The sequence below is a fragment of the Priapulus caudatus genome, unplaced genomic scaffold (assembly GCF_000485595.1).
Source record: "Priapulus caudatus unplaced genomic scaffold, Priapulus_caudatus-5.0.1 Scaffold125, whole genome shotgun sequence".
Taxonomy (NCBI): domain Eukaryota; kingdom Metazoa; phylum Priapulida; class Priapulimorpha; order Priapulimorphida; family Priapulidae; genus Priapulus; species Priapulus caudatus.
In genome coordinates this window covers 427333-437085 of record NW_014577186.1, presented here as the reverse complement: position 1 = coordinate 437085, position 9753 = coordinate 427333, and the positions used below count along the sequence as shown (strand labels likewise).

General features: G+C 39.4%; 2 protein-coding genes across 5 annotated transcripts in view; one reads left to right on the top strand and one right to left on the bottom strand.

Moving 5' to 3' along the window:
* Positions 1-9290, bottom strand: part of LOC106805733 (AP-3 complex subunit mu-2-like) — a 14920-nt gene extending 5630 nt beyond the window's left edge. For all 3 annotated transcript variants that reach the window (XM_014807443.1, XM_014807444.1, XM_014807442.1), the window contains exons 1-10: positions 9171-9290; positions 5734-5812; positions 5221-5326; positions 4839-4951; positions 4391-4512; positions 3968-4127; positions 3603-3790; positions 3151-3256; positions 2722-2880; positions 947-997 (exon numbers count right to left, since the gene is read on the bottom strand). In XM_014807443.1, coding sequence (XP_014662929.1) covers positions 947-997; positions 2722-2880; positions 3151-3256; positions 3603-3790; positions 3968-4127; positions 4391-4512; positions 4839-4951; positions 5221-5326; positions 5734-5812; positions 9171-9205 — 1119 coding nt within the window. In that variant the 5' untranslated portion in view covers positions 9206-9290. The remainder of the gene's footprint in view (positions 1-946; positions 998-2721; positions 2881-3150; positions 3257-3602; positions 3791-3967; positions 4128-4390; positions 4513-4838; positions 4952-5220; positions 5327-5733; positions 5813-9170) is intronic.
* Positions 9291-9330: 40 nt separating this feature from the next.
* The window catches only part of LOC106805731 (condensin complex subunit 3-like), a 14916-nt gene continuing 14493 nt past the window's right edge, over positions 9331-9753 (top strand). The window contains exon 1 of one of the 2 annotated variants that reach the window (XM_014807440.1): positions 9331-9394. The gene's annotated coding sequence lies outside the window, so the exon portion shown is untranslated. Of the gene's footprint in view, positions 9395-9448; positions 9492-9753 lie in introns of those variants that run through there. The other variant, XM_014807441.1, reaches the window with a different exon arrangement.

Genomic DNA, 9753 nt, shown 5'->3' with positions numbered 1-9753 from the left:
TGTTAATCTGTACGCACCGCCATCTATTGATGAATAGAATTTTTATCAATTCTTTAAATTTTTGTTTTAGCCAGAACCACCTCCCAGACGTGCCGATTCTGAAAATATCTTTAGTTTTCCTCTAGGCTGCGGAGTTCTCTAGTTATGCGAGTACGGACTAATTCGGCTGAACAACTTTATATCAAGAGCTAATAATACCTAAAGTGTACAACGGAAAAACGGGAAAATAGTGCTATTTCATGACAACATTATTCTACTTTGCCTGCGAGTCTAGAATAATTTTATGGTATTGCATTAAGCAGAATTCTTTGCTCTCTAAAACAAGACCAACCGCTTGTCAATACGATACTCCTAGGCTGAGATATTGGCTCCTAAACCTCCCCTCCCACTTGCTTCACGCCGCCTCGCATCCCGGTTATTCACCTACCTACACGCCCCTAAGCATTGCTTCGTGAAAGTTCGGTTTTTCCGCGATAACTTTATGAATGAACGGCGTTTCGGTTATCATAGGTGACTTTCGGGGGCATCGCCTATGCCCTTATCTCCCATTATCTTTCCTAGCACGGCTAATGCCCGTCATGATGGAGCCGGCAATGTTTTCTAAATTAAGTCTACAACGCAGCGCAGTTACTATATGGTGTAGTGAGAGTACCAAATTTGGGCATGTGTCATCAATTATCAGCGCTCCAAGCGGTGACTGAAACCGATAGCCAAAATGCTTAGGGACCGAATATCGTGACCGTACGTCGAGCGGTTAAGATTTGTGCCCAACTGTTGACGGACGGACGGACGGACGGATGCACGGACGGCCGGACGATCATGCGATTCTACAAGCTGCACCTGACTAAGTCAGATGAGCTAAAAATTTAAACCCAAATGAATCAATTACCATTATCCTACGCAATTAAATAACTATAGTTAGAATGAACTCTAAATAGATACATACAGTGATGGGTGGGTTTGCATCTGGAACAGAAGACCCTGACTGTGTCGTGATCTAAAAAACAAACATTTTGATATTGAGTGAGCAGCAGCTAACTGTTATGAAGCACTAGATAGTAATATACGTATCTTTTGACTTTTCAGGTCATCAGAACATCCGGCGAGATATATATTAAAAATACAAATCATTTTTCACATACACCAGCAACATGAATGAAATTTTTGATCTATAAATACACATGAAAATTAAGGTGGGGGGTGTAAATTTATCACGTCTCAACAAGACATTATGACCAATCCAGAGAGACATGATACAAGATTGCGTGGCACAGCTTTGCTGTTGATCCTAAGCGCTGCGCGCGGATGAGACACACAGTTCCGCAGGATATGCGCACGCGACCGCGGGGATATTCAAGTATGAAGCGCTGTCCGCAGTGGAGACATGCGCCAAATTTGAGGCCCGGCGCACGTCTCCACAGCGGTCAGCAGATGGTCTGTAGTTTTAGAAGATCACAATGATTATATATGGACGATATTCTAGGAATTGGAGATTATAAAACAGTAACAAAAATCGCTCAGTCATGCTCCAGATTAGCTGAAACAAAAAGATTTGAATTTAATATGAACAAAACAAATAGAATGGTTATAAAATTCACCAACAAAGAAAGAATAGAGAAGGAGATATTAATAGGCAACCAAGTAATCAAAAAATGCACCAAATATTCATATCTAGGGGATTTAATTAATGATATAGGAGGTTATAACGATATAAGAGCCCGAACTTAAAAATGTAGGTTCATGATGAGGGATATATATTATCATGGGCAGAAGAGCAAAATTATGGAAATCATACTATAGAAGCAAGAGTGAAATTATACGAATGCGCAGTTTTACCTTCCTTCCTAAATAACAGTGAAACATGGACTTAAGGAAGAAGTAAAAATGTTGGAGGATTTCCAAAATGAGTGCCTGCGCAAAATAATAATCACGCAGAAATTGCAGAAAAATCTACCGAAAGGCATTGAAAGACGATGAAAACGCCAAGGAAAGATACGGAGAAATCAGTAAAAATAACATATATAGTTTCTATACGTAAATCGTGGTAAATGCATTAAAAACACATTATTTTATTGAAAATCCCCATATTTACTTATAAAACATCCAAGAGATGGCGCTGTGGCATGTAAACATTGCCAAATGCATGGGCCTAGACTGGTACCCGGTCGACAGTTCCACACGCTACACTAACAGCGTCAGTGTAGCAAAAGACACTACCAGTCTAGCATCGGCCGGGCATTTCATTATTTACGAAAAGTAAACACAGTAGACCAGGAACTGGTCACATCGGTGACGCCCCATTCATGCCCATCATCGAAGGAGGGGCTTATTCTGATTACGGAGATTTCAGAAATTCAACAGAAGGACGTAGCGCAGTGCGCTAAACAGCGTGTTATTTTTGTTTTTGTGCCAAACTCTATCATAGGAAACCGTTCTAGCCTAGCAGAATGCCCTAGTTCCTGAGATTCGGTGCTGTTATGGGTCCCCACCTATAAAAATATCTAAAGGGAGGTGCGGCATAGACTGTGATTGGAAGACACAAAGTGTCAATCCTCGGCGCGCCTCGGCATCATGGCTGCATCACGTCTAGCTCTTGCTATTTAGGTAGGACTTGTGGAGAGAGTAGTAACACATATTCAGATGTGACTGGCATGCTCACCCCACCTGTTCCCAGCCTGTCTTTGAAATATTATTGCACACGTACACTCGCACTTTACTTACAGATCCCTTCAGACTGGGTGTCTTTCCTGGCTCCACTTTCCCAACCTCCCAAGACATGTTCTTGCTGTGTGGATCGAATGTGTATTTCCCTTGACTTGGATGGAGGCTGATGTTTAGAACACTTTTTGGCATTGTCATCTCTAAGACGACATTTTCCACCTACAATCACATTAGGCCAACAAACCATATAAACACACCAATGTATGCTGAGCAGGAAATCTCCAATTAGTTGCTTAAACATTATGAAACTCCCAGTTTTTAGCTGCAGTAGAATAAGCCATGCATTGATGAGAAACTGTGATCAAGTGACAGGTTCACAAAAAAGGTTCCATCCAAGCTTCATTATTTCTTGCTAATTTCAACATGCTTAGCAACTATGAGTTAAAAATGTTATGATAAATGAGCAAAGATGTTAACATTATAACTCACCATTTTTCCCATAGTCTGTTTTGGGCCAACATTTAGCTCTAGTCTTCCCGAGCCACTCTCTCTAAATGAGATGTTGTGTTTGATATAAAGTGGTATTGCCACAATTCTGAAATAATAACACCAACATTTACAAGTATGGGAAATAAAACAACAGCTGGTTTGCACTACTTAAACAGTCATTAATGTAAATTTTATCCACACAAAGGCATCGTATACTCAAACCACCACCCCACCGACACTTACATTCCTATAATCACAGCATGAATTTAAACTGTATCGTAACTAACATGTTAGAAATCCAGCATATGCTGGTTACGCATCCCAAGTTGGTTGCAAGTACACTCCTCCTGTTTCGCATATTTATCATACCATCAACATCACTTGTGGGCAATAGTAGAAATACAAGTATACTGAACAGTATTAGCCCAGCCAGCGCTTGCGTACACGCTTACCCTTGAGAACCTATGTGATAGGACATCAGCCTAAAGTTGCCGTCTGGTGGTACGAACGAAAGTACGCGCTCTGCCTCCCAGCGCTTGAATCGGACACATGGATGAAAGCTGACATCATCTAACAGTCGTGGATTCATGAAGGATAGTGTCAGATCTGGCATGCCAGTCAACTTCACACAGCAGTCCACCTACAATAGACAACAGCAATTGTTATGCCACAGTGGCAGATAACCTTCTATGTAAAATAATGCTGTATGTCACCAGAGTCCTTGCACAACTTTGCCCAAGTGAATACTATAACTGGGCAATGTGATTAAGTACTTTATTCATGCCAGCTTATTTCAAAGATTAGTAACTCCACTCACATATCCCTGTATTTCAGCAAAGACTGTGGCACCATTTCTGTCTATAATGGCATCTACTTCTTCTATAACGTCAAAGTATGCCTCGTTGTTGGTGTACTTTACTCCAGTGCGCCTCCATGGAATGTTAGACAACTGCCCAGTTGGAAGGGTCTCACTGACACTGAAACGTAATAGAAATATCATATCGCAGTGTGTATCACAGATTCCATATAGGAATGAAGAATAGAATAAAAGAACCTCTTATGAAATGAAGGTGATGGAGGCTACCTATTAGTCTTGTTTTATAGATCTCAGTTCAACCCATACATGTTATTGTTAATGGCATAATGTTGACAGTGGTGTCACGCATAACAGATGACAGGCCAGTGGCCAAAATAATAAGATTTGTGCCTGCACACTGTCTGACGTCCATCAAAAACTTACTTCGACTTTCCCGTTACTGTATTAGCAATTGTTCTAAGAATGTTAGGTGGTTTGATAAGTTCCTTCAGGACGTTAGACTCTGTCGCCAGTGGGAAGCCATTATCGAGCATCTCGTCCAAAAGCTAATAAAATAAAAAGGTTCATAAGCAACAATTCACTATCACCTGTGATCGTGTGAGAATGAGTATGACCTAAATTAATGCTGAGATGCAATTTGCATTCAGCCAAACAAGCATTTCAGGGTATTCAGAGATGTAATCGCAGTTACTTAAAGGCTGCAATATCCCTATTACACACACTTCAATTGTAGACAATCTCAACTGTTTATATACATGCAGACTAATCAATGCAAGCAACTTAGGCAAGTTATGGTAGATGGCTGCTGCAGAGGTATATGGTAGATCACTGCAATGCATGACACTATGTGTACAAATAGGTCAATGCACACCTCGTAAACAATAACATAATGCTCCTTCAAAATGGACTCTGTGCACTCTGAGAAGTAGTCTATGAAGGTATCAACGACTCTGTGCAGAAATTCTAACACAAAGAGTGGCGATACTGAAACAGAGAAACAGCACTGCAAGAAATTTCATCACCAACATACATGGTAGCAATATGTTGTTCTGTATTCAGGAATAATAGCAATACACATTTTTGTAATGTATGTGGTAGGAATATACAAGAAAGCTATACTTCGACGGTAATTAGACATACAAAGGACTTTATAAATGAAACACTAAAAGTGAAGACTTGTGCAAAGACTTGAATATACAGAATTTGCCAAGGTACTACTGATGCAGACAAAATGTGTCATATATTAATTATACCTTCCGTCATGACAACAGCAACAAAATACAGTTGACATTTATATATGCTTATTAGGTAGTGGTGAGGTGTGGGAATCACTGGTGGAATGTCATCTTTAGTTTGTACCTGTAAAAGAATATGAACATCAGAAATATATATATATAGCAGCTGTTTCCAGGGATTAGGTAATTAGGCCATCCTTCGTCCTTACAGGATTTCATGTTTGGTGTAACACTTAGCCAGAAGTTTTGAATTTCTATGAATATTTTCCTAGGTACTGACTACACCTGCAATGCTAGCTCAGGTTACTACAAACAAGAAATTGCTAAAGGGTGGCAATACACATTTGCCAAAACACTGGCACAATCCATGTCAATTCATTTATACTGACAGTTGTTCATAGCCAGTCCTGATAAATACAATAATCAGCTCTACCTTGTTATATTAAATGAGCATATGAGACTTTGACTTTTCATAGTTTATTCAATAATAATATCCCTATTTAATACCATAAAATGACAGTATTTTCCTACATTTCGTTGGGCATCGAAGAAATAGTCACAGATCGACCTTGGTATGACACTCTTCCAATGCTTTTCCATGAAGACATCCCTTTAACATTTAAAAAAAAAGTGGTGATAAATCAGTTATTAACTAGTGCCATTGGGTATCAGTGCTCATCCAACAGGTATGTGATATGCTGTTGCTGCTATGTCATTATGACTAGGAATGTCATAGTAGTGATATATATATATATATATGAGTATAGCATAATATAGTATAGTACGACATTCCTGGTACTACTACATTACCCACCACCACTTATGCTTCTTTTGTTGATGATAGCGCCACAACGATGACCACTTGGACTGCTATTGCTTTTGCCATTACTGTTACTACTGGTTCTAATGTACCCTGTAATACTGCTGCTTATTGCTGTATATGTAGGGGTGGGCACCGCTGGTATGAGGGAGCGACAGCAAAACTTTCCCAGAATCGAGGAAAAAGCTGCAATCGGGAATGACACAGGAGTTTGCCGGCACGCAAAAAGAAATATTGCTGTAAATTTCATTACGATTTTCCATGTATATATAGTCAGAAGCATGTGGTAATCTATTTATTTTTGGATTGACACTATTTTGACAACGGCGGGTAAATATAGGAACATTTTCACAACGGCATTGTTAAATTTGACAACGGCGGTGCGCCGCAGTGCCTCCTATGTAAAAGAAACCCTGCATATATATACCTCAGGGTTCTCCCCAGGATGAAATTCAAACAGGGGGGAGGAGAGGGGAAGGGGGAGGGGGGGGGAAACTAGGGGGCGTGTTTTTCACCGTACCACTAATTAATGCGTAAAATCGCCACCACACCATAGGACGGTATTGGGGTGGGTCTTGATATATAAGATAGCCGAGTCGGTGTACAGTTAGTGTTGGTGTGGGACAGGTTGACTGTTGTATTGTCTGCCAGTGCATGCGTGGTACTGTAAAAATACACGCGCCGGGTATCCTGGTCGAATGTGTACTCTTGACGATCGATTCCCGCGCTGGCAAACTTTTATTGTGGTGGAATTTAATCGGGGCGGAAGGATGTATACGGGGCGCAACGATTGAAAACAGGGTGAGGTTTTCCAAACGGGGCGCGGCGCCCGTTTGCGCAACGTAGGGAGAACCCTGTACCTACGATGAGCTTGCATATGTTGCAAAAACAACTCATTTGTATTGCTACTTTCATAACATTTCTTCTCAAAATCTAAACGAAATTACTTCTCTTACGAACGTAGCACCACATGCAGTGATGTTTACACATCCAAGACACAGTGGAGTGATCTACTTGATTCAGTAACAGTTCCTTTCTATTATAAAACAAGTTATAATTCATTATTCGATGTTTATTCAGTACAAAATTGTGAAATTTGTTTAAATCATATATAGTTATCTATATTACTTAAATGCAACCAGGAAACAAATATAGTGTTTTCGTTCCAGGAACTATTTGCGCTATGGCGTATGAATACTATTTTGCATTATCTGGCACTTCGTACAAATAACTTGCGTCTGACCTAAGGTTTCAAAATAGTCAACTTCGGAGCACATTTCTGGCTCAATGAGAACATTTCGTGATGTTTGCACACTGCAAGTATGCTCACAGTACAGTAGGTCTATGTAGGCCTTTTGTTGTGAGGTCTATCCGTTTATAAAAAATTCTTGCAAAATTTTTTTATCAACAGAGAATGTTACTTAATTATTTGTCCAACAGTTCCTGTTGCAAAGGTGTACTGATTTTTGGAAGCACTGAATTTACTAGACATGATTTACAGATCCCTTGTTCGAATTTCACATGAATTTTCAATGGAAAGATGTACAAATGTCCCCCGCGCAACAATGGTGCAGAACATAAAATTAACAGATGGCGCCATCTTTAGGAATTTTTTTTCTTCATAAAAGTGAACTAAACGAATAGCTGAGTTTGGCAAGCATAACAAGTTCATTTAGCCCTGTGTATATCTGTGAACACTACTACAGTAATTACTCCAGCTTCACAGGTAGAATACCTTCAACGTGGATAAAGGGTTTTAGGGTTGAAATTAGTGTTGTCAATCGGTTGTAATTTCGTAATCGATCATCGGTTGGACCCAAGTATCCAATGATCGGTTACAATCGGTTACTCGGGGTGTTGAATGCCTGCGTGTGTGTAACGTCGTGTGCATGTACGTGTATGCATATATGTGCTTGTTTAGCCCTGTTTACTGTTTGTTTTGCACTGTTTACTACGGTGTGTATAATACATGTATGTTAATAAAGGATAACTTGTATAGTAGCGATGATATCTCTATTTCTCATCACTTTTTCAAATTTTTTTTTTTCTAATATTTTTTTTTTCGATGAAATTGATTATGGATTTTGATAACCAAGCGTTTGGTTCGAGCCACTGTTCAACCAATGATCGAGTATAATCGAAGATCGTGACATCACTAGTTGAAATACATACTTGATTCTTGAGTATTAATGTAGATAACAGGGGCATGATAACTAACCCATTTTGCCTGGATGCAAAACCACATGCAGAAATTGTTCTTTCTGGGAAGGTGGCTATAGCCATAGCCTATGTGATTGTAAAGGAAAAACTTTCTACACATCTTGGGGTGGGGTGCCTAATGCTAATAAAGGTTTTGGGGTTGATATACATACTTGATTTTTGAGTATTAATGTAGGTGTTGTAACCAAACTTAGAATCTGCACAATCTCGAGATTGTGCAACGATTGTGCTGCCCAAACTGCGGATTCCCTAGTTTGGCTGACCAATCTCAAGATTGTGCAAACTGAAAACAGTCGGTGATTCAACAACCGCTCATAGCGAGTGTGTGGTGCAAACTAGGAAGGATTTATCTCATATTTATCCAATTATTTATTATTTATACAAAGGTGCCAAACACATTGAGGAAAGAAGGTATACGACCTTATAAGTTATAGTTATAATATAAAATTTGAAATCCTAATAATCATATGTTTGTGCAAGCTCTGTTTACCTCTGTTTGCCCAATCTCAAGGTTGGTTGCCCAAACTGCAGATGCGCCCATGCAGATAAACCCATTTTGCCTGGGAAGAGCTTAGCTCTAGTAGTAGTACTATAGCCCGCGTTCATTTCTTGCCGTCTATAGACACTGCACATAGCACACACTTGCCGTCCATAGACACACTGACATGCCGTCTATCTATGGAGACAATTGCCCATGCACCTATGCCTACAAGGTCCTAAACTAGTATTGACTGACTGTGTTGTTAGCAGGCAGATGGTATAATTTTAAAATAATACAAAGACTAAAAAGTCTGATAATAAAGACTGTAAAGTCCCACGTCAAAATGTCAATATGATGAGTGGCAGAGTGCATATTGTCTATTGATACTGATTTTCATTCAAGAAACCATCGACGTTCATTGACACTATACATACAACAGTTACTAACCCGCCAGAGTTGATAATGAATAAGCTATGTATCATCGTTTTAGATGATAAAACACAGCTTCAAGTCCACGAGTTACTAATTATAACGCATATATATAAATTCTGCTTTCGGAAATGACAACAGAAGCGATGGACACTTGTTTAATTTTTGGCGAAGGAATATGGGACCGATCGATCCGCTTTTTCGTATTTACCAACCGCGGTAAAAACAAAATCAAGAGTGAGGCAAGTAGTGAAGTACCGTCAGTTTCAAAAACTAACTTAATTTTTAATAGAAGGTCAACTCACAGAAAATGTTAATACGCTATAATAATTTACATAGGTCTGGGCTTCTGATTTACCATAATTTGCGATCTTTAAACGATTCACAGTGGCGGTTCTTTGTCGGTATCAAACGAGTACGGTGTAGCGGAACACAAACAGTAACACTAACACTCACTAACAGTAACACTCAGTAACAGTAACACTACTATTACTAACACTAACACTAACAGTAACACTAACACTCAGTCACAGTAACACTAAGACTAACACTCAGTAACAGTAACACTAACACTCAGTAACAGTAACACTAACACTCAGTA